This window comes from Vulpes lagopus, chromosome 6, assembly GCF_018345385.1.
Source record: "Vulpes lagopus strain Blue_001 chromosome 6, ASM1834538v1, whole genome shotgun sequence".
In the NCBI taxonomy this organism is placed as follows: domain Eukaryota; kingdom Metazoa; phylum Chordata; class Mammalia; order Carnivora; family Canidae; genus Vulpes; species Vulpes lagopus.
In genome coordinates this window covers 89,919,019-89,945,022 of record NC_054829.1, presented here as the reverse complement: position 1 = coordinate 89,945,022, position 26,004 = coordinate 89,919,019, and the positions used below count along the sequence as shown (strand labels likewise).

The window sequence follows — 26,004 nt, the reverse complement described above, 5'->3', positions numbered from 1 at the left end:
TTATGCTTTATAACTGAATGAAAAAGGTCAACGCAGGAGAAAGAAGCTTACTAATAGTTTCAGAATCATATTTTCTCATAAAAGAACTAAGAAATGCACCTCTGATGGAAAAATTTCAAACAGTACCTGCTCATCCTCAGAAGCTTGGCAGGAATCTGCACTGCTTCTCAGATGAGGTGCACTTGAGCAATTTTTGAGAACTAATGGTTTGGAAACATTATAATCTATGTGTACAGAAACAGGTTGTTTGGTCCTTAGTTAAAACAGCTGGAATTGACTTTGTTGAAATGTATGCCAGGCATTTTATGTTGGCAGAACCTGTTCTGTCATTTGTGATGGTGTTAATTCTTCTTTTCTTTCTTTTTATTTAAAAACAAGTGAGCCTGCAACACCTGGTAGCTGTCATGTCAAACTCAAGTACTGCAAGTGATGGCATTGTCCATATCTGGGGATCTGTTGCACAAAGTCATGGGGATTCTTCGCTTCTAATTATCTCCAAGTGATGCATGTCTTTCCAGAGTTAGTACTAAATATTACAAATGAAGAAAAAGTTTTCCAGAGTTTCTTTCTGCAATATAACCCACAAGGCAATGCTAGTCAAAAGAGAGAGAGAGAGAGAGAGAGAAAGTCATATGGAGGAATATAGAACAAGAACTTCTCACATAATTTGTCATTTCTGAAATTATGTTATCACTGACCAGAATTTATAATTTGTGGGACGCAAAGAATTAAACTCTCTAAATGAAATTCAAATAATAAGTCTGAAAATCTTCTAAGGTAGAGAGGAGCACCTCAGACTCAAAGCATGGATTAATCATATCATGGAAAAGTAAAATTTTATAACAAATCCCATTGCTTTCCTGATCCGTCTCCTCACCCCTTGTCCATTTGATACCCTGATGCCAGATGAAATTCCTTCAAATAATATTTTTAAAGTATGTCTCTCACCTATTCAAGTATCTTTAGGAACTCCCCACTTGGAGCACATAAGAAGCAATGAAGAGTTCTCAGGAACCTGGTTCCATCTTGGGTTCCTAATGTCATATCCTTTTGTGACTTCTGTTTCTTCTAACATGATACATCAGTTTTTTCTGAACATATGTTTTGCTTCCTGTTAAAAAAAACAGGGCTTTTTCACTCTATTTGACTAAGCTATCAGGTCTTGCCCTCTAAATGCTTTACCGATTAACCCCAACCAGATTGTATCACAGTTTTTTTTGTTTCCAACACTATTATCTTCCTGGCCCCTTAGGATGCCTTTTCCTTCTTTGGATTCTAAATTTTAATATTTTAGATGTGATTTTGGGTTATATCCTTCCCCAGAATTTTGAATAGAGTGTGCAATGCAGGACATCAGCTACTTAGGGTGTGTCAAATCATCAGTTCATTTGGCCCTTCCTTGAACATTATCGAGTATTGGTATATTAACTATGCCTGAAAATTAATAATTATAAAAAGATAAACTTTAATTTGATTAAAATATTCAAATCAATGGCCAACTAAAATGTCTAGGACATAGAAAACATTAATGCTACTATTTTTAAGTATTTTTTTCTTAAGATTTTCTCACACAGAGTCTTTATGTCTACTATTGTCCTAAGATAACCACAGACTCATGACCACGAGCAGTTAATATTTAATTATTTAAGCTTGATTTTCTAACTGTAAATTTGTACTCCTCTCTCACTCCTTTCTCCACAATAAATTCAACCTGCATCAAAGAATCAAACATAAAGGTTGAAGCCATGAACACTGGAGTGTTTTGTTTTGTTTAATCTCGGAGTGAAGCAGGTCTTTGTATGCATGACAACAAATGTCGAAGATATAGTAATTCAACTATGTAAATAGTTTACAAAATTTAAAGTATGTATAAGCTTCAGCACGGTAATTCTACTTTAATAATTGTCCTTATAGAGATAATTGCTCAAATGCACATATATGAATGTATGTAATGACATAAATTATATATATATGTATATTATATGTCACATTTATAATTCTGTTTAAGAATTTCTCTACAGATACAATTACTCATGTGTATATATAAACATTATATACACATGTATAGATACAAGTGTGTGTACATTCATATGTATGTATACATAAATACACATTTTAAAGTTTTATTTATTTATTTTTTTAGTAATCTCTACACCCAACATGGGGCTCGAATTCACAATCCAAGATCAAGAGTCACAGCTCTTTTTTTTTTTTTAATTTTATCTATTTATTCATGAGAGACATACAGAGAGTGGCAGAGACAGGCAGTGGGAGAAGCAGGCTCCCTTACAGGAGCCATGCTCGATCCTAAGACCCTGGGATCTTGACCTTAGCCAAAGGCAGATGCCCAACCACTGAGGCACATTGGTGCCCCATCACATGTTCTTTTTACTAAGCCAGGCAGGCTTAGTGAATCATTTTAAAAAGAAACAGCAACCAAATGAAAATAGCCTAAATTCCCAAGAATAAGGGAACAGTAAAACACAATTTTACTATTTCCATACAACATACAGCTATAAAAAAGGACAAGGTAGACAATGTGCTGATCCTGGAGAAATGGCCAGAACACACAGTGAAGAAAAACAGAAGGCCATATACTAGTATAACTTTTGCATAAAGCAGGATTGTATTTTGTACTTAAAAGATACAGAAAGGATTATAATGTGGAACTAATAAATTCTCACTTTTTAAAGTTATGGGTGTTCCTAAAATTAGATTGCTTAGAATTCACTGCTTGACCTAATATTTCAATTTGACTTCTGACCAGCACTGGTTTCGGCCTCACTGTCCTCTTTCTGACCACAAATACATACATACATATATATATGTATATATATTATATATATATCACATCTTTCCCTATATTTCCTTAATGAAGCTTTACTCCAACAGTGTCTACATTTTCATTTTACACTGTTATTTCAATACAAGATATCAGCATCTAAACAATGAACTTAGAATAAAATAAGGAAAAACAAGGAAGAATAAATTTTGTCTTATGTTTGCTAATCTAACAATGTTGGAAAATCAAGTCAAGAATACATGATCATCTTTATTCCATTATAATTAATTGTTTATATTTTGGTCTTTGTTTATTGCACTTAATGAAGATAAGTTATTTCAAATACCTCTGGAATCAAAGGTATATTTTTAAGAATTTTTCTCTATTCACTTGAGGTTTTGTGTTTGTTTGTTTTTTTAACCTTCTGCTAATTGAACATTTGTAATCTTGGCTAAGGGCCATTAGCTACTGTTTTGAACCTCTCACTTAGATGAAACAATCTTTCATTGTATATTCTTTACAAGTGCCTCGGGAAACAATATGTCATCTTTCATTTATAGAGGATTCAAATGAGCAATGTTTCATTTCTTTACTAAATATTTCTTTACTGTAAAGGTAATGGAAATTTATTATACCAGTAATAAACTTCAGACATTTAACAAGGACAATCTGTACTGCTTGTGCACATAGCGGAAATGAATTCTCCTCATGGCAACACTTGCAACTGGCCCTCTTGGCCTGGCTGGAAAACATCTTATGAATGTACCTTTCATATGATGTCATCTCTATGATAGAATTGTCAGATAGCAAATAAACTAAAACACTGAAATACATTCATTTATTTTTTTAATTACAAAAGTAATATATGTTAATTGTAAATAGGTATACAAGTGGCTTAAGAAAAATTGTTTTTTACATTTTCACTCATCAGAGATATGGCTACTGTGTACGCATACATATTTTAAAAAATTGTTTCATTGTAAAAATAACATTCTGTTTAAATAATAAAAAATAATATAAAAAATAATAAAAAATAAACATTCTGTTTAAATAATAAACTTTCTGTTTAAATATATTCAGGGGCACCTGGGGGGCTCAGTGGTTGAGTATCTGTCTTTGGCTCACATCGTGATCCTGGTGTCCTGGGATCGAGTCTCACATCAAGTACATAGGGAACCTGTTTTTCCCTCTATGTCTCTGCCTCTCTCTCTGTGTCTCTCATGAATAAATATAATCTTTAAAAATGTAAATATATTCATTTCTTATTTATTAAAATAACTTTTAAATACTACGTGATATTACTTATATAAAGTATCTTTTAAAAGTCAAACACAAAGAAATACAGGAGAGTGGTAGTTACCAGGGGCTGGGTATGGGGAAAATTGGAAAATATTAGTCAAAGGGGATACAATCCTCCAGTTAAAAGTTTAACAAGTTCTGGGGATCTAATGTGCAATGTGGTGATTATAGCTAATAATACTGTATTCTATACTTGAAGTTTCTAGGAGATTAGATCTTTATGATTCTCACCATAAAAAAGAAATGGTGCAATGGAGGTGTTAGCTAATGCTATGGTGGTGATCATTTTTCAATGTATCAAATCAACACACTGTATACCTTATATTTACATAATGTTATGCCAATTATATTTCAATGAAGTTGGAGAAAATGGTAACTTCTATTTCTACTAAATACATTTTAAAAATAAAGATTGAAGTACTTAAATATGCACATTTTATATTGTGTACACAAATCTTTCTCCATGAGACCTTTTCATTTCATTTTCATAGGAAAAACAGCCAAGAATCACAGAAGTGTTAAAATAGATTTTTTTTTTAAAGAGGGAAATTGATAAGCAGCCTGAAAGAAGAAAAAAGAAAAAAAAAGAAAGAAAGAAAGAAAGAAGAAAGAAAGAAAGAAAGAAAGAAAGAAAGAAAGAAAGAAAGAAAGAAAGATAAGGTAGTTGATTAAGATAGGTGTCAAAACAATGGTGAAATTAGAACACAATTAAAAATAGATAAAATAAAAATGTTCAGCCGGTAGGTGACTTTTACTTTTAGTCCCCAAAGGTTAGTTTCTGCTATCTACATTTGAAATTTCTAAGCAGAGCAAGGCAGGGCAGGATGAAGGTTCTTTGGTGATACTCTTTCACCAGAGACGATCCTAAACTGATCACAGGAGAGGCCAGTAGCCTGAATCTGAGCAAAGGAGTGTGCACTTGTACATGTGCATATGCTTTGGGGGCTGGAGATGGGGTTGGAATTAGGTTGCAGAGGTAGTACCAACTTGGGTGGCTGTTCTTGTAGTATGGTCAACTCTTTATTTTCCATATCTAGTTCGTTCTCCATTTCTTTAAATTGGCGGCTCCATTTTTTCTAATTTTTCACTCCTATTTTTTTTCTTCTCCTTTATTTTTTTTTAAGATTTTTTGATTTATTTATTCATCAGAGACACACAGAGAGAAGCAGAGACATAGAGGGAGAAGCAGGCTCCCCGCGGTAGCCAGATGCGGAACTCAATCCCAGGAACTTGGGATCAAACCCTGAGCCAAAGACAGATGCTCAACCACTGAGCCATGCAGGCGTCCCTGGGTTAAAGAGGCTTAACAAAAACTTAGGCTTATGGTTTTTGTCTTGAATAAATGAATGACTTGTAATTCCATTACCATGATGAAAAATATTCTGATTTGGGGAAATGGAAATGTTGGTAGGGAGTGGAAATCTGTCATGTGTATTTTAGACATATTAACTTTTGAGACATTTTTAAGACAACCAAGTGAAATATCAAGAAGGTAGATACCTGTTGAAATCTATAGCTTTAGACTAAAATATAAATTTCAGAAGAATCATCATTCCACATTATGTGATAGGAATGCTACAAAATACTGTTTAATGTCAAATCACCGTGTTAAAAATGACATTTCTGAGGGAAATTTGGTGTTTTAAACACCTTGATATCTTTGTTTTAGGAAAGTTGTTTTATATATTGTGGCATTTTAGCATATCTGGTCCCAGCTCACTAAATATTCATCATGACCATCCAGTCTTGTGATAACCAAACATCACTTTTACCTACACTTATGTTCAAGTGCTCCTTAGAAGGGGCGCCCTGCCCACTTCTAATCATTGTGGATTAAACAAAGTCCAAAATGATTCTTCAATACAAGATTTCAAAGGTTTAATATAGTCATGTGTATTGTGAATTACCAAGAGGATGATACATAAATTACATTTCCAAAATATGTTTATCATTGAATACCTATTTTGTGATAGACTTCTAGTGAGTTGTAATCAATAGTATAGGAACCATTGATTTATGGCTGAGAACATGAATCCCTCAATCAGAGATTAAGTTGGTTGTGTAAAGGACCCAGAATGTCTTACTGCTTTATTCTTAGTTTTAAGCTTCTGTGAGATCCTAGAATACTTTTTAAATAACAAAATAATATATTAAATTGTAAAAAAAAATTAGTATGAACTATGTAAGTAAAAAAGAAAAATATCCTATACTCCCCTCCATCCCATCAATCATCTCACACCACAGAGGTAATTCTATGAACAGTTTGAGGTTAATTTTTTCAAATATTTGCAGAATTCCTTCTTAACCTGTATTGAGATCAATCTTTCCACTTGATTTTAAGAGATATGATAGCCTTTAACTTACACATCTGTCAGAATCTATCAACTGTAGGCCTGCTTGACTGACTGTTAAATCAAATGGCCTTAGTTCAGAAAAAGGGTATTTGCCATTGTTAACCCCTTGACAGTAGTAATCAAAAGCTCAGTTTAAAGCAAGAAAATTTATGGTGGATTTTCTAAAAAATACAGTCTCTTTTTCTTGGGGATATTAAATTATGTCTTTTCATTGTCACCCTGAGAAAATCACTTATCTTAATGATAATGATCCCTGTGGTCTAGGCTTACAGAGCTATGCTTTGGCATAACATGGTGCCCCCACTATGATAGAGAGAAATATCCAATAGCATTGTACTTTTGCTTGAAGAATGTCATGGTTATCCACATTAAGATATATCATTTTCTTAGTAGACTAAAAGATTAATTCTTTCTGGACTCCAGAAATAGTTGTGCTTCTCTTACTTGACCAATTCATCTTTTTTTCCCCTTATCTATGACTCTCATAATATGTTTTATGGGGGACTCCTACACGTAAAACAAAATTTTGTTTCAGGTTCCAGAATGCTTAGAATGTATCTACTGATCTAATTCCAAAATGATGAGGCTGTTGTGGCATATTTGCAGTATACTAATTGGAATGTTGATTTTATCTCACTTTCCATTCCTGATTTTATCATGACCTTGCTGCCTCACCTCTTTTGTCTTGCTATTCTGTTGATACACTTTGGTATTTCTTATTTATCTTTAAAAACACCACACATTTTAAAACCTTCTTGAAACAACCTTCACATATATTTGTATACATACATGCATGTGTGTTTTGTCTGGGCTTCATAATCATGAAGAAAATGTTGAGATATTTCTCCCTTGTCTCTTTCTCTTTATGCTCTCAGGATAATTAAGGATTTTTAATTCCAGTATAGTTTTCTGTGAACTTTCAATTTTGTTCAGCTTAGTACAAGCTTTCTGCTATGTAAAAGGTACAAAAAGTAATAATAAGTAATTGAACTACTATTTATAGTCTACTCTTCCATTTGCTGATTTTCATCATCACTTATTCATTTGAATCTCACCTTATTACACTGAAGTAAGTTAGATAATTATTTTTTGGATGAGACTGGAGAGATAAAATGACTCTAAATTAAGTGATTTAAATAGAAATTCATGCAGCTATTCAGATGTTTAAGGCCTGTGTTTAAGGCCCATACAAATATTTCTCTATACTGCAGAAAACGGTAAAAAGTTCTTCAAATTAAAGACGTAAAATGCTTAGTTATTTTTAACACAAGGTGGGATAAAAGTAGCTTAAACATAACACATTGTGTTTTGGGTATTCAAGCTTCATGTTAGAAGAAAGAAGGAAGAATTCATAGAAAAACAAGTATTTGATATGAAACTACATATTTTAACAAGCAGACAGAATAAGAAAAGGTGGTCACAGCAAAGCAATTGCATGATCAAAAATGCAGAGTTAAACATGTGACATTTTTAACATAAAATGATTTACCTACTTCGCCTTATAAGTAGGACACATATAAAAAGTCATATGACTCAAGGCTAAGAAGACAATTGGGATCCTTCTATTATCATGAATGTCAAGCATTGTCTTACTCCTGTTACCAGGCAATTAATTCTGCCTCTGTGTTTGCTTCAGAAATTCTGGAGACACTATAGGAAGGGATCCTAAAAATAACTAAGACAACAAAGGCAATCTCCTGTTTGTGACTGAGAATTATAAAATAATGCTGGTATTTGTTATACTGAACCACCTTCAGGTATTGAAACCAATTCTAAAAGGTGATTCCTCTTTGATGGTGGGACAACTAAGCTCTCACTGTCTTGTTGGTATTTAATAGTCTCAGGACCTTAGAAGTCAACTCAGAAAAGAAAGTCCCAGTGCAGCTTGAATTGGACAATCATTTATTTCCTTGTATTCACAGCAAACAATAGACTTTTCACTGCATTTTTGAGTTATGAGTACTTACACTAAGGCTCTCCTGTAGGAGTATTTGAACTTTCCTCAATTGATAAAGAGGTCCTAAAAACACTTTTGAGTTTCTAGTAAGTAAGCAATTAGACTGCTCATCTCATCTCCATGCTGCTCCCCAAACAAAGGCATAAATGAGAACTGGAAGCGGAGCTTAAATTTAACAAAAGGAAAGGTAGAATCAGGTCCCTCACAATCTCCAGCCTTTTGAGAATTGATCTGTGCCCCCCCCGCCCCGCCCCTGCCGTGATCAAGCTGGCTGCCTCCCTGGGGTATACTCTCATATATTGGCCATAGGTTGGTTTTAGCCAGAAGGAGGCACCAACAAGAGATTAGGATACAAAGGGAAGGAGATGTTGGAGTATATCTTTCTATCCTCCTTCCCTGCTTCAATACTTCTCTGACAGTGGCTATCCCCGCAACGAAACTCCAACTCCATTCCAGCAGCCAATCCTTGATAATGGCTCCGGCTTTCTATGGACTCTGGTCACACTATTTACTTTCTCTTTGGTATCCAGAGGTGCCATTAGTTTCCAGCTGACTCAACTGTGTCCATATTTCTGTAGCTACCTCTTCATTTAAAACTCCTTATTTAAACCATCTGCATGAGTTCTGTTTCTAGTGAGGACTCTAGCTGATACAGGTAGAGTAGTAGAGTTTTGATCATAACTTACTCTCTATCATTTATTTAATTAAAAGTTTAATTTTGTGGATTTGTGTGTATTTTCTTCTAGGGTTTATCTCTCAGAAATAGTTTGAATATATATTTGCAAGTTAGCTGCTAAAAAAATAATACTATTATTTGACCCTCTTTCCTGGGAGACAGGAGGAAATACTATAGGAAAAGTTTACCTAGACAATTGGTTCACCAAGTATGGTCCCAAGCTACCTGCATCAACATCATCTGAGAATAAGTTAAAAAATCAAATTCTCAGGCCTTACTCAAGACTTATTGAATTAACAATGAACTTTTTGAATTTGGCAACAGAGACTTCTTGCAAGAAACACCTATAAACTCAAGAGAAACAGAAGCAAAAATGAATTATTGGGACTTAATCAAGATAAAAAGCTTTTGCACAGCAAAGGAAACAGTCAACAAAACTAAAAGACAACCTACAGAATGGGAGAAGATATTTGCAAATGACAGATCAGATAAAGGGCTAGTTTCCGAGAACTTTAAAGAACTTATCAAACTCAACACCCAAGAAACAAACAATTCAGTCAAGAAATGGGCAGAAGACATGAAAAGACATTTCTCCAAAGAAGACCTACACATGGCCAAGAAGCACATGAAAAAACGCTCCACATACTTGTCATCAGGGAAATACAAATCAAAACCACAATGAGATACCACTTTACACTGGTGAGAATGGCTAAAATTAACAAGACAAGAAACAACAAGTGTTGGCAAGGATGTGGAGAAATGGGAACCCTTTTTTAAATTTTTATTTATTTATTCATGAGAGACACAGAGAGAGAGAGAGACAGAGACAGAGACAGAGAGAGAGGCAGAGACATAGGCAGAGGGAGAAGCAGGCTCCATGCAGGGAGCCCGAGGTGGGACTCAATCTCGGGTCTCCAGGATCAGGGGCCTGTGCTGAAGGTGGCGCTAAACCACTGAGCCACCCAGGCTGCCCAGGGGAACCCTTTCGTACTGTTGGTGGGAATGCAAGTTGGTGCAGCCACTCTGGAAAACAGTGTGGAGTTTCCTCAAGAGGCTAAAAATAGAGCTACCCTATGACCCAGCAATTGCATTACTGGATTTTTGCCCCAAAGATACAGATGTAGTGAAACGAAGAGACACCTGCACTCAGCTATATCCACAATAGCCAAACTGTGGAAGGAGCCACAATGCCCTTTGACAGATGAATGGATAAAGAAGATGTGGTATATATACAATGGAATATTACTCAGCCATTAGAAAGGATGAAGCCTGAGCTGAAGGTAGATGCTGAACCAACTGAGTCAACCAGGCACCCCGGGCTCTTTGTTTATGAAACCTGCCCTCTACCAATATGAAGTAGCCTTCCTCTTACTTCAGTCTCCACCTGCCCTCTGCATCTGGGGGCTGGTTTTTTCTGATTACACCTGGGAAGCTCCCCAGGAGGTTGCAAACCAAGAAGAAACACTGAAGTCAAGATAATCTGTGATTCAAAATGCCTTCTAGGTATCTTTATGCTAAAGTTCCACTACTAGGCTTTTAACAATTAATAAACATAATCTATGTTCTTTCCTTGATCCTGGAAACTAAAAATCTTCAGTATGTCCCTATATGGTGCAATAATATCCAGGCATTATTTAAAACATAAGAGGTTAATTCTAATCTATCTTCTTGGTCTACAAGCCTTTTCTATCAAATTCCTATCTGTTACTCAAAATTTGATACCAATGGGTCTTCACTTCAAAACCTTCCAAGACTTCAAAAGCAAGATAAATCTTTCCTTTTTTTCTGGTATTTTTTTGTGGGATGCTTATGTTCCTTTAGCCACTGCAATATGTTTAGTTTTTATTTCTCTCCTTTTCTTATCTTTATTTTATTTTCTTAGTCTTCACCAGACACTTACTGAGAGTACAAATGATGCCCCAATGTTCCTTGAGTGCTTTTTTTCTAGCCTTATAGAATATAGGTGGGTTAGATATTATTAGCATAGCCTGACCTATCAAAAATATTGTCAATAATTGAAAATGTACATTTAAAATTTACTTATAAGGTAAAGATCTTTGAAGAAACTTATGACATGTAAACAATATAAATAAAGGGTAGGGAATTAATTACAGTATTAAAATGAGATAATGAGTTGTGCAAAAATAGCACACATTTTCTTTTTTTCTATCATTAGACAATTGCTTTAAAACAAATACTATTCTAGAATATAATGTATACATGTAGGAGAATAATGTCAAAATTAATTGAGAAGACAAAATAACATCGACAATATTTATGATTCAGAAATAACCAGTGTTGGGCAGCCCTGGTGGCTCAGTGGTTTAGCACCACCTTCAGCCCAGCGCCTGATCCTGGAGAACCAGGATCGAGTCCCACGTGGGTTTCCCTGCATGGAGCCTGTTTCTCCCTCTGCCTGTGTCTCTGTCTCTCTCTCTCTTTCTCTCTCTGTGTGTCTCTCATGAATAAATAAATAAAATATTTTAAGAAAAGAAATAACGAGTCTTACTTAGGCTACAACATTTATCAAAATTAAATAATATTAGGAAAAAAGAACTATGTGACACAGGAATGAATTTGTGATAAGAGATAAATATTTAAAGGATATATTTGTATGCTTTAATGATTCATTTCATTTACTTGATACTATACAGTATCAAAATGTATCTTTGCTGTAATGTAATCATTTAAAAATAATTGTGTAAACAATCTGTGGTATTTTAAATCCTTACAGAATTTATGTAACTCAAAAGGAAGATTTAATTCCCAGAAAACTGAATAATCTTAAAACAAATAGGGCTAACTTTATCCAAAACAGGAAGTGGTCAAAAAGACTTTGACAGCTCTAGATTTTTAAAAACCTCCGAGAAACATCTAGTTAAACCAAACACCATGAAACTTAGAGGTTTTTTTAAAAATATGAGATGCTTGCCATTTACTATATACATTTAATAGGGATTATCGCTAAATTCCAGTGAGCGATTATTGAATAAGCATTTGCAAAACCTTATTATAAATCAGTAATCAAAAAGAATAAACATTTTGAAAATAAAATGTATTTACTAGCTAAATATTTGTTGTCAAACACATGTCTTTTCTGGTGTTACAGTGGACTCAGTGCATAAACCACTGTTTAGGAGTAAAATGCAAGCCATGTAGGACAAATAGAGTATTCTGGGGCACTGGATTAGAGGAGGAATTTACTCCATGATAATTTATTTGTACTTAAGTTTTTTTTAATAAAAAATTTATTTTTTTATTGGTGTTCAATTTACCAACATACAGAATAATACCCAGTGCTCATCCCGTCAAGTGCCCCCCTCAGTGCCCGTCACCCATTTACTCCCGCCCCCCGCCCTCCTCCCCTTGCACCACCCCTAGTTCGTTTCCCAGAGTTAGGAGTCTTTATGTTCTATCTCCCTTCCTGATATTTCCCACACATTTCTTCTCCCTTCCCTTAAATTCCCTCTCACTATTATTTATATTCCCCAAGTGAATGAGAACATATAATATTTGTCCTTCTCCGATTGACTTACTTCACTCAGCATAATACCCTCCAGTTCCATCCACGTTGAAGCAAATGGTGGGTATTTGTCCTTTCTAATGGCTGAGTACTATTCCATTGTATACATAAACCACATCTTCTTTATCCATTCATCTTTCGATGGACACCGAGGCTCCTTCCACAGTTTGGCTATTGTGGACTTTGCTGCTATAAACATCGGGGTGCAGGTGTCCCGGTGTTTCATTGCATCTGAATCTTTGGGGTAAATCCCCAACAGTGCAATTGCTGGGTCATAGGGCAGGTCTATTTTTAACTTTTTGAGGAACCTCCACACAGTTCTCCAGAGTGGCTGCACCAGTTCACATTCCCACCAACAGTGTAAGAGGGTTCTCTTTTCTCCGCATCCCCTCCAAAATTTGGAGTTTCCTGCCTTGTTAATTTTCCCCATTCTCACTGGTGTGAGGTGGTATCTCATTGTGGTTTTGATTTGTATTTCCCTGATGGCAAGTGATGCAGAGCATTTTCTCATGTGCTTGTTGGCCATGTCTATGTCTTCTTCTGTGAGATTTCTCTTCATGTATTTTGCCCATTTCATGATTGGATTGTATGTTTCTTTGGTGTTGAGTTTAATAAGTTGTTTATAGATTTTGGAAACTAGCCCTTTATCTGATACGTCATTTGCAAATATCTTCTCCCATTCTGTAGGTTGTCTTTTAGTTTTGTTGACTGTATCCTTTGCTGTGCAAAGCTTCTTATCTTGATGAAGTCCCAATACTTCATTTTTGCTTTTGTTTCTTTTGCCTCGTGGATGTATCTTGCAAGAAGCTACTGTGGCTGAGTTCAAAAAGGGTGTTGCCTGTGTTCTCCTCTAGGATTTTGATGGACTCTTGTCTCACATTTAGATCATTCATCCATTTTGAGTTTATCTTTGTGTATGGTGCAAGAGAGTGGTCTAGTTTCGTTCTTCTGCATGTGGATGTCCAATTTTCCCAGCACCATTTATAGAAGAGACTGTCTTTCTTCCAGTGGATAGTCTTTCCTCCTTTATCGAATATCAGTTGACCATAAAGTTCAGGGTCCACTTCTGGGTTCTCTATTCTGTTCCATTGATCTATGTGTCTGTTTTTGTGCCAGTACCACACTGTCTTGATGACCACAGCTTTGTAGTACAACCTGAAATCTGGCATTATCATGCCCCCAGCTATGGTTTTCTTTTTTAAAATTCCCCTGGCTATTCGGGTTCTTTTCTGATTCCACACAAATCTTAAAATAATTTGTTCCAACTCTCTGAAGAAAGTCCATGGTATTTTGATAGGGATTGCATTAAACGTGAAAATTGCCCTGGGTAACATTGACATTTTCACAATATTAATTCTGCCAATCCATGAGCATGGAATATTTTTCCATCTCTTTTGTCTTCCTCAATTTCTTTCAGAAGTGTTCTATAGTTTTTAGGGTATAGATCCTTTACCTCTTTGGTTAGGTTTATTCCTAGGTATCTTATGCTTTTGGGTGCAATTGTAAATGGGATTGACTCCTTAATTTCTCTTTCTTCAGCCTCATTGTTAGTGTATAGAAATGCCATTGATTTCTGGGCATTGATTTTGTATCCTGCCACGCTACCAAATTGTTGTATGAGTTCTAGCAATCTTGGGGTGGAGGCTTTTGGGTTTTCTATGTAGAGTATCATGTCATCGGTGAAAAGGGAGAGTTTGACTTCTTCTTTGCCAATTTGAATGCCTTTAATGTCTTTTTGTTGTCTAATTGCTGAGGCTAGGACTTCCAGTACTATGTTGAATAGCAGTGGTGACAGTGGACATCCCTGCCTTGCTCCTGATCTTAGGGGAAAGGCTCCCAGTGCTTCCCCATTGAGAAGGATATTTGCTGTGGGCTTTTCGTAGATGGCTTTAATGTAGAGGAATGTTCCCTCTATCCCTACACTCTGAAGAGTTTTGATCAAGAATGGATGCTGTATTTTGTCAAATGCTTTCTATGCATCTAATGAGAGTATCATATGGTTCTTGGTTTTTCTCTTGCTGATATGATGAATCACATTGATTGTTTTACGAGTATTGAACCAGCCTTGTGCCCCGGGGATAAATCCTACTTGGTCATGGTGAATAATTTTCTTAATGTACTGTTGGATCCTATTGGCTAGTAACTTGTTGAGAATTTTTGCATCCATGTTCATCAGGGATATTGGTCTGTAATTCTCCTTTTTGGTGGGGTCTTTGTCTGGTTTTGGAATTAAGGTGATGCTGGCCTCATAGAACGAATTTGGAAGTACTCCATCTCTTTCTATCTTTCCAAACAGCTTTAGTAGAATAGGTATGGTTTCTTCTTTAAACGTTTGATAGAATTCCCCTGGGAAGCCATCTGGCCCTGGACTCTTATGTCTTGGGAGGTTTTTGATGACTGCTTCAATTTCCTCCCTGGTTATTGGCCTGTTCAGGTTTTCTATTTCTTCCTGTTCCAGTTTTGGTAGTTTGTGGCTTTCCAGGAATGTGTCCATTTCTTCTAGATTGCCTAATTTATTGGCATATAGCTGTTCATAATATGTTTTTAAAATCGTTTGTATTTCCTTGGTGTTGGTAGTGATCTCTCCTTTCTCATTCATGATTTTATTAATTTGAGTCTTCTCTCTCTTCTTTTTAATAAGGCTGGCTAATGGTTTATCTATCTTATTAATTCTTTCAAAGAACCAACTCCTAGTTTTGTTGATCTTTTCCTCAGTTCTTCTGGTCTCGATTTTGTTGAGTTCTGCTCGAATCTTTAACTCTCTTCTTCTGCTGGGTGGAGAATCTATTTGATGTTTTTCTCTAGCTCCTTTATGTGTAAGGTTAGCTTTTGTATTTGAGTTCTTTCCAGTTTTTGAATGGATGCTTGTATTGCGATGTATTTCCCCCTCAGGACTACTTTTGCTGCATCCCAAAGATTTTGAACAGTTGTATCTTCATTCTCATTAGTTTCCATGAATCTTTTTAATTCTTCCTTAATTTCCTGGTTGACCCTTTCACCCTTTAACAGGATGGTCCTTAACCTCCACGTGTTTGAGGTCCTTCCAAACTTCTTCTTGTGATTTAGTTCTAATTTCAAGGCATTATAGTCTGAGAATATGCAGGGGACGATCCCAATCTTCTGGTATCGGTTCAGACCCGATTTGTGACCCAGTATGTGGTCCTTTCTGGAGAAAGTTCCATGTGCACTTGAGAAGAATGTGTATTCAGTTGAGTTTGGATGTAAAGTTCTGTAGATATCTGTGAAATCCATCTGGTCCAGTGTATCATTTAAAGCTCTCGTTTCTTTGGAGATGTTGTACTAAGAAGACCTATCTAGTATAGAAAGAGCTAGATTGAAGTCACCAAGTATAAGTGTACTATTATCTTATCTTATCTTATTATTATACTTATCAAAGTGAAGTATTTCTTCACTTTGGTTATTAATTGATTTAAATATTTGGGAGCTCCCACATTCAGGGCATATATATTGATGATTGTTAAGTCCTCTTGTTGGATAGATCCTTTAAGTATGATATAGTGTCCCTCTTCAACTCTCACTACAGTCTTCGGGGTAAATTTTAGTTTATCTGATATAAGGATGGCTACCCCTGCTTTCTTTTGAGGACCATTTGAATGGTAAATGGTTCTCCAACCTTTTATCTTTAGGCTGTAGGTGTCCTTCTGTTTAAAATGAGTCTCTTGTAGACAGCAAATAGATGGGTCCTGCTTTTTTATCCAGTCTGAAACCCTGCACCTTTTGATGGGGTCATTAAGCCCGTTCACATTCAAAGTTACTATTGAAAGATATGAGTTTTGTGTCATCATGATATCTATTCAGTCCTTGTTTTTGTGGATTGTTCCACTGAACTTCTTCTTAAAGGGGAATTTTAAGAGTCCCCCTTAAAATTTCTTGCAGAGCTGGTTTGCAGGTCACATATTCTTTCAGTTCCTGCCTGTCTTGGAAGCTCTTTATCTCTCCTTCCATTTTGTGTTTGTTTGTTTGTTTGTTTTAAATTTTTATTTATTTATGATAGTCACAGAGAGATAGAGAGAGGCAGAGACACAGGCAGAGGGAGAAGCAGGCTCCATGCACCGGGAGCCCGACGTGGGATTCGATCCCGGGTCTCCAGGATCGCGCCCTGGGCCAAAGGCAGGCGCCAAACCGCTGCGCCACCCAAGGATCCCTCTCCTTCCATTTTGAATGAGAGCCTAGCTGGATAAAGTATTCTTGGTTGCATGTTTTTCTCATTTAGGACCCTGAATATATCCTGCCAGCCCTTTCTGGCCTGCCAGGTCTCTGTGGAGAGGTCTGCTGTTACCCTAATATTCCTCCCCATAAAAGTCAGGGATTTCTTGTCTCTTGCTGCTTAAGGATCTTCTCTTTATCTTTGGAATTTGCAAGCTTAACTATCAGATGTCGAGGTGTTGAACGGTTTTTATTGATTTTAGGGGGGGATCTCTCTATTTCCTGGATCGGAATGCCTGTTTCCGTTCCCAGATTAGGAAAGTTTTCAGCTATGATTTGTTCAAATACATATTCTGGCCCTCTGTCCCTTTCTGCGCCCTAGGGAACCCCAATTAAACATAGGTTTTTCTTCCTCAGGCTGTCGTTTATTTCCCTTAATCTATCTTCATGGTCTTTTAATTGTTTGTGTCTTTTTTCCTCAGTTTCCCTCTTTGCCATCAACTTGTCTTCTATGTCACTCACTCGTTCTTCCACCTCGTTAACCCTCATCGTTAGGAACTCTAGTTTGGATTGCATCTCATTCAATTGATTTTTAATTTCTGCCTGATTAGATCTAAATTCTGCAGTTATGAAGTCTCTTGAGTCCTTTACGCTTTTTTCTAGAGCCACCAGTAGCTGTATAATAGTGCTTCTGAATTGGCTTTCTGACACTGAATTGTAATCCAGATTTTGTAACTCTGTAGGAGAGAGGACTGTTTCTGATTCTTTCTTTTGGGTGAGGTTTTCCTTCTAGGCATTTTGCTCAGTGCAGAGTGGTCAAAAACAAGTTGTATTGGGAAAAGGAGCAAAAGAGAGGAGAGAAAGAAGGAAAGAAAAGAGAAAAAGAAAAAAAGAAAGAACGGAAAAAAGGGTGGGGGAAGCAAACAGAAATCAAAAAGCAAAAAAAACAAAAAACAAACAAACAAACAAAAAAACACGGGAGTACCTTCTGATTCTGTATACTTTAAGTCCCTTGACTTCCCCTGGAACTTGTCCTTCTAGCTGGTCTTCTGGGGGAGGGGCCTGCTGTGCTGATTCTCAGGTGTCAGCACTTGGGGGAGCTGCTCTGCCCCTGCCTGGTGCAGGGCTCAGTGGGGGTTGTTCGCCCCGTGAGGCCCCGGGAGGAAGCCACAGTGGCGGGGGCAGCTCTAGAGCCCTGGAGTCAGCTCCCACAGTAGCTCCGGGGCTCTCCGTCTGCAGGGCCTGGAGGCTCCGGGGCGGGGCCGCTGATCTGCTCAGCTCCAGGCAGGAGCATCCTTGCTGTCCTGGGCCCTCCCGGCCTCTGCCTGTCCCGGGGGAGGCCGGATCCTGGGCTGTGTCCCGGCGCCCTGTGCTCCGGGGCCTGCGCTGTTGGATTCGCTCCCGCCCCGCAGCCCCCTCCGCGGAGCCGCCGCCCGAGCCCCTCCGAGCTGCTCCGGGTCCCGCCGAGCGCTGCAGCCCTTAGGGAGCTCGGCGCACTCTCCGGGGCGCAGTTCCTCTGTTACTGTCCCAGGGAGCCCGAGGGCATCCCCGCCTTTCTGGGGATCCTGCTCCAATTCCCCGGGAGCCCCTTTCCGCCCGGGAAGGTTGGTGCAGCTCCTGCTCCTCCGGGACGGGGCTCTCCTGTCCTGGGGACACTCGCCCCGGCCTCAGCCCGGCTCCTCGCGGGGCCCCTCCCCCTTGGAGGCCTTTTGTTTCTTTATTTCTTTTTTCCCCGTCTTCCTACCTGGATAGAAGCGCGAACTCTTCTCACTGTAGCATTCCAGCTGTTCTCTCTTTAAATCTCAGGCCGAATTCGTAGATTTTCAGGATGATTTGAAGTTTATCTAGGTAATTTGGTGGGGACAGGTGACTTGGGGACCCTACTCTTCTGCCATCTTGCCCCTCCCTCCAGTACTTGTTTTTACATAAAATTAATCAATTTATGACAAAGTCAAGCTCATCCAGGCAGTGACATCTGCAATATCCAACTTATTTTGTATACTGTCTATAAAAGATTACAATAATAAATTAAATAAAAGAGATCTGCACCTTCTTTTTTCATAGAAACATATATTTCTCATCTTGTCCATCTCATCTTTGTCCAAAAACAAAGACACATATTTATGAGATGGCTGACTAGTGGACACTCAGAAACTAACTAAACTTTCTTAGAAAAGAAGGTATCACCTTGATTAAACAATTCTTATAAACAACTGTCTTAGACACAAAGAAAACAGAAATATGTCTAGCAGAATAATGAGTAATCATAGGGTAGACTTTCAGGATGGAATCGTGGCTTATCATACAGCTTTCACACTTTACAGAAGAAGAAAAAATGCCTCAGAGGGGTAAATGTGCTCCAAATATTCCTATTCTTTTATTTTCCCCCCAGGGAAGCTGGAAGTGAGGTTTTTGTAAATTTTCCACTTTTTAACATACCCAACATAGACCAAAGACTATTAGTTTGGACAACAGGACTTTTGCAAATCCTTCCTACTTTGGTTCTCATTTACTAAGTCTGCTGATCCCCTTTCTTTTTTAGGTTCAGTAGGTCACTTCCTTCCACAGAAATGAATAACCAAGGATATCTTTCATGAGTTCTCCGCCACAACTCTCTAAGCCCCCAGAGTGGCATTCACTCTCCCTTGCTACCTCTCTAGCACTGTGCTCTCCAACAGCCACATGAAGTTATTTAAATTTAAATTAATTACAATACAACAAGATACAAAATATGGGTAATAATACCAACATTTCTAGTGCTCAGTAGCTATATGTGGCTGTGGCTCCACTACTGGATGGTGGAGGTCAAGAATATTTCCACCATTGCCAAATATTCAATTGGACGGTATTGGTATCTCAGTTCTTCAACTAATTATAACTTCTTTATATTCTCTTAATATATTGGTAATGTGCCTTTAATGTTTGTTTGTTTTTTAATTCACAGACTTCAATTCCTTGTTCTATCATTTTCTGTCTGTTGCCAGCACATGGCTTTGCATACTTATTGGCTTATATATTTAGTGTTCAAAAAATCAGGTAGGAATAATAATTATTATTATACTACTTATGACTTTCATATTATTTTTTACTTGATGGATTTAATGGCCAAGAAGTATTAAGTGCAGGAATATAGTCATTCTTATAGAAGACAGTAAGTAAATCTTTATAAAACAATATTTTAGTGATACAAATGTTTGCACATTATTAGCGATGTGAATTCAATGTCTAGTTTTTCTGTGGTGTGTGAAACAAACAAGGAGCCACAGACCTATAGCCTTAAATAGAACTTACTGTGTATAATTATATTAACTGATTTATTAATTAATTATAATAGGTACAATTATTATTTTATTTTATAAAATAGGAAACCAAAGCAAACAAATTAAATTAATTTACGTAAGGTTATACAACTATTAAATAGCAGGTTGAAATGTTCTGACTCTGCCTTTTTTGATTATTAGTTTGTTACTTTGGACAAGCCATGCATTCCCTTAAAGCTACACATACATTTTTAAAATGTAGAGAGTAACTTAGATGATTAAGAGCCTTAGAACATACCACTAGCATGTAACAAATAAGAAATAGAGATCCCTTTCCTCTTGCTTCTCAAAGTATGTGAGCGGCTTATCTTTAATATCTAATATTTTACTTGTTTCAAAATAATGTTTTAGTCTCTTGGAGTGTAGTTTTGCCTTCGGTATATGATTTTCTTAAGTATCTTTGGCACTTTTAAAATTTTTTATGTAAAAAAGCCCTGTATGATAAATAATTTACTAAAATTAGTGAGATGGATCAATAAAATTCTAAGCTAATAATTACTTTTTGAGAGTACAAATATGAATCTAATAATAGGAAAACTAGAACTAACAGATTCATGGCCCTGTCATTTGCTTTATGCTGTGAAGAGGATGGCTGTATATTCCTTTTCCTGACCTTGCTTTGAATGTGTTTCCAGTGCATTTACATAGGATTTTACTCCAGTTCATATACTAAAGTTAATTATGGAATTAACCATGTGACTATAACTTCTTTAGCAGAGCTTCTAGTACTGGCTTAATTCTTCTCCTGCATTTTTATTTTTTGTGGGGTTTTTTGTGCCTATAATTGCCTTGAATGTAGTATTAATATGTATTAAAGTTTCTAAGTAATGTTTCTGCTGCACTGTGATGAGAATGCAAAAGCATTCCCTCTGGTTATAGCTGCATCTGTCTCAAACCAACAATCTAATTTTTTCAGATCCACGGGGAACCATGCTCATTATATTCACCAGGTTTAGGGCTTCAAGCATTAATTTTTTTCTGGACACATGAATAATCAGCAAACTGTTAACAAGCACCAAAGAAACAAGTAGATTACTTTTGTGTATTAGTGGAAGATTATGTGACCCAATAAGACTGTATTGCTAATATTCATGCTCCTTTTTGTTCAAATTGTTGCTTACTGAGCTTGGAAAGTATTACATATTACTGTGTTCAGATGGCAAAACTATTCTATTTTTGTTAGTAAATAATGTGTGGTGTAATGTCATTAGGACACATCCTTTGAGTTATTTTTACCCCAGTAGCAAAGTGTGCTAATCTAGCAATACCTTCCTCCCTGCAACTTTAAGAAAAGTACCTCATGCTTTAATATCAAAAGTATAAGACTATTATTAAATTGTAGATATATAAACATGGAAGTTGAATGTTTTTGTTAGTTATTACAAATATAAAATATGTCCAATTACCATTACAGTGTTTACTCTAAAAAATCAATAGTTTATGCATCTGAATTTTTACATGTATAGTTTCTTTTACTCGCCCTTCTCTTTTCTGTCTTCATGTTCTAACTAGAATGAATAGAATGATAAAGACTGGAATATATTCAGCAAGATAACTTAGATGTTCAAGCTACACCTGATGATGCATTTGTTTCGGCTTCTCCACAATTTTGGTTTGTATGCAGTTGTGACGTATCTGTTAACTGTTCTTGCTGGGGCGCCATAATCTCAGCTTTGCTCCTCAGAGAAAAGTGACTGTAGCTCATATTATTCCAATCCAGAATTCATAGGGCAATGTGTCCCATTTAACTGGATGTGCACCTTAATCCACTAGCAGTGGCTAAATGAGAATGGTGTGTTTGGAGAGGAGAAGCAGAAGCGGTATAAAAGCTATAACATTACCATGTAAGCTCATCCCACCTTCAAGGTAAAGAAGGGGGATATGCCCAGGATAGGCACCTCAAACTATATATATCATACCCATAAAAGATATTTCACTTCATCAGGTTTGCAGAAATGAATCCTTTCAAACAGATATACAAACATACCTCGTTATATTGTTCTTTACTTCACTGCACCTCACAGGTATTGCATTTTTTACAAATGAAAAGTCTCTGGCAACCCTGCATCAAGCAAGGCTATCAGTTCTATATTTCCAACAGCATTTGCTCACTTCATGTCTCTGTGTCACATTTCAGGATTTCTTGCAGTTTCAAAATTTTTGTTATTACTATATCTGTTGTGGTCATCTGTGATCAGTGATCTTTCATGTTGCCTTTGTAATTATTTGGATCCTACAAACTGCACCCATATAAAACGATGAACTTAGCTGATAAGTGATGTGTGCTAACCACTGCAGCGACTGTTCCTATCTCTCTTCTTCCCCTCAAACCTCCCTATTCTTTGAGTCACAACACAATTGGAATTAGGGCAATTAATAGCCCTACAGTGGCCTTGATGTGGTCTTGCAGTCTTTCACTTTAAATCAAAAGCAAAATGGTTGACCTGGCTGAAAAACGCACATGGAAAGCTGACATAGGCAAAAAGCTATGCCTCTTGCACCAAAGAACTAAGTTATGAACACAAAAGTAAAATTTTTAAAGGAAATTAAAAGTACCCCATCAGAGAACACATGTGTGATAAGAAAGTGAAAGTCTTGTTGCTAGTATGGAGAAACTTTAAGTAGTTGGGATAAAAGAACAAACCAGCCACAACATTCCCTTAAGCTAAATCCTGATCCAGAGCAAGGCCCTAGTTCTCTTCAATTCTATGAACCTAAAGAGGTGAGGAAGCTATAGAAAAAATGTTTGAAGCTAACAGAAGTTGGTAATGAGGTTTAAGCAAAGAAGCCACCTCCATAACATCAAAGTGCAAGGTGAAGTAGCAAGTGCTGCAGCAACTTATCTGAAGATCTAGCTAAAATAATTAGTGAAAGTGGTTACACTAAACAATAGATTTTCAATGTAGATGATCCAGCTTTATCTTGGAAGAAGAAGCCATCTTGGACTTTAATAGCTAGAGAAGAGAGGTCACTGCCTGCCTTCAAAGCTTCAGAGGACAGTCTGACTTTCTTATTAGCAGCTAACACAGCTGATGACTTTAAGTTGAAGCCAATGCTCATTCCAAAAATCAAATGGCTTTTAAATATTGGCTAAATAAACTTTTCTTGTGCTCCAAAAATGGAACAACAAAGCCTCAATGGTGGCACATCTATTAACAACATGGTTTACTGAATATTTCAAGCCCACTGTTGAGAACTAATGCTTGGCAAGGAAAAAGATCCCTTTCAAAATATGACTGCTCATTGACAATGGCCTGATCACCTAGGAATTCTGATGGAGATGTACATGAAGAATAATGTTGTTTTCATGCCTGCTAATACAACATCCATTCTGCAGACCATGAATCAAAGAGTAATTTCCACTTTCAAGTCTTGTTATTTAAAAAAATTATTTCATAAGGCTATAGCTACCATAGATAGCTATATCTATCTATGATGGATATGGACAAATCCACTGAAAACCTTCTGGAAAGTATTCTTCACCCTTTATGCCATTAAAGACATTAATCTTTTATAGAGAGGTGTAAAAATATCAACATTAACAGGCATTTGGAAGAAGTAGATTTCAACCCTTATGGATTGAGAGCTCCAAGACTTCAGTAGAGGAAGCATCTGAAAATGTGGAAATAGCATGAGAACAAGAGTTAGAAGTGGAGTGGTGCCTGAAAATGTAACTGAATTGCTGCAATATCATGACAAAATTTTAATGGTTAAGGGGTTTCTTCTTATGGATGAGCAAATAAAGCAGTTTCTTAAGATGGGATTTACTCCAGGTGAAGATTTTGTGAAGATTGCCAAATGACAAAAAAGGATTTGGAATATTACATACACTTAGTTGATGAAGCAGCAGCAGGGCTTAAGAGGATTGACTCGAATTTTGAAAGAAGTTCCACTATGGGTAAAGTGTTATCAAACAGCATGGCATGCTCCAAAGCAGTCATTTGTGAAAGGAAGAGTCTATCAATGCGCCAAAATTCATTGATGTCTTCTTTTAAAAAATTGCTATAGCCATGCCTACCTTCACCAATCAGTCAGTAGCCATCAATATTAAGGCAAAACTCTACACCAGAAAAAAAAAAATCAAGCTAGCTGGCTAGCTAGATAACTAGCTCATTATAAGCTCAGATGATAGTTAGCATTTTCTAGGAATTAAATATTTTTAATTAAGTTATGTGCATTATTTTTTAAGACATAATGCTATTGCACACTAAATAGACTACAGTATGATGTGAATATAACTTATACATGCACTGCAAAACTGAAAAAATCATTTAGTTCACTTAATTGTGATATTTGCTTTATTGCAGTGGTCTGGAACTGAATTCATGATATCTCCAAGATGTGTCTGTACTGTCTTTACCAATCTACTAGTAATTAGAGCAAAAAAACATTTAAACCTCTCTCTCTCTCTCTCTCTCTCTCTCTCTCTCTATATATATATATATATATATATATATATATATATATATATATGACCTATGATGGTATCTTGGAGACAATTTCTATTTTCTTAATGAAGAAAGTTGAGAATTAACTAAGCTAATTAACTAGGCTCACTAAGTCATTACTTTTTGGATTATCTTCCTTGGTTCCTCATTTAGGGTTATAGATTTAGCAAATAAAAATTGAGGACACCCAGTTAAGGCTGAATTTAAGATAAATGTTCTTTTAGTATAAATAAATTTCATGCAATACTTGGGATATACTTGCACTAAAAATTATTTTTTGTCAATCAGAAATACCAATTTAATGAAGCATTGTCTATTTTATCTAATCTTAGCACAATTTACAGGAATAATTACTACTAGAATTTGTTTAGATATTTCTCTTCTAGAAATAAACTAAGAGAAAATGATCTCTCAGTTATAATTTTGTTTTAGAGACTGACCGAGTATACAGTATTTTAAATTTAATTTAAAACTATAATTAGCCCACCAGCTTCATAACAACCCTGGACTTTTCCTGGCACAGTGAAGGCCTCTAGTTTTCATCCTTAATGCCTAATAAGCCATATCTTTTATTAATACATTTCAGCTAATGATGTGCAAAAACATGGCTTCTTCCTTTAAACAAGATTGTTTAAATCTGCTTAATAGCTTTTTAAACTTTACACGAAGCTATTAACTCAGGAAGTACTTACAGAGTAACTGCTAAAATGGTACATAGTGAGGTTTAATTGAAGAATAATCAAATCGGTTCAATCTAGTATTCTTTGTGTGTACAGCCTAAGATTTTATTTTCCTGTCATAGAGGGAAAAAAAAAAGTCTTTAAGGATTTGGAACAGCCCAGGATTTAAACTGCATTTCTAATCACATATTTCAAAGTTAGTTTGCTACAATGATGATCCATTAGACCATGAATATCACTAGGATAACAAGAAAATAGTTTCAAGGAATGTTACAAACTCACTGGCACAGTGAAAAGCACAGTAAAGGTAATTTTTTTTAATGACATAAAACATGATTTTCGATTTAAGCTCTTCTAAAGCTTTAGTTCATTAAGGTCAAATACTTGAGCTTACTTTCTCTTTCTTCAGTAAGGAGAAACAACAGCAGGAGACTGAACAATGGACATGGTGCTGGGTCAGAGTTAGAAGTGAGGGGAGACTACAGGGAAATAGATAGAAAAAGGAGTGATGGCAAAATTTATGACGACCTATAATTTTATATGTATGTATTGTAAAGTATCAAGTAAATTTAAGATGTCACGTACATCCCATTTACCAAATAATTCCCTAAGAAATGCATGCTTATGTAACAAGTCCCTAATCTGTAAACATTCTAAAATGAATCTCATATATTAATTTGTATATATGCTTAAACAATCTATAAGAGATGCTTGCTTGCTTATTCAACAATTCCATAAACTATCTAATCTGTAAAGGCCCTAAAAAGCAGAATGTGTTTGGTTTTCCAAGACCAGTTA

The 26,004-nt window shown here is 36.3% G+C and overlaps 1 protein-coding gene across 1 annotated transcript in view; it reads right to left on the bottom strand.

Moving 5' to 3' along the window:
* Positions 1 to 1,026: 1,026 nt before the first annotated feature.
* Positions 1,027 to 26,004, bottom strand: part of CCSER1 (coiled-coil serine rich protein 1) — an 880,050-nt gene continuing 855,072 nt past the window's right edge. Inside the window, exon 10 of the mRNA XM_041759585.1 lies at positions 1,027 to 1,111. Within this exon, the coding sequence (XP_041615519.1) occupies positions 1,082 to 1,111 (30 nt within the window). The 3' untranslated portion in view covers positions 1,027 to 1,081. The remainder of the gene's footprint in view (positions 1,112 to 26,004) is intronic.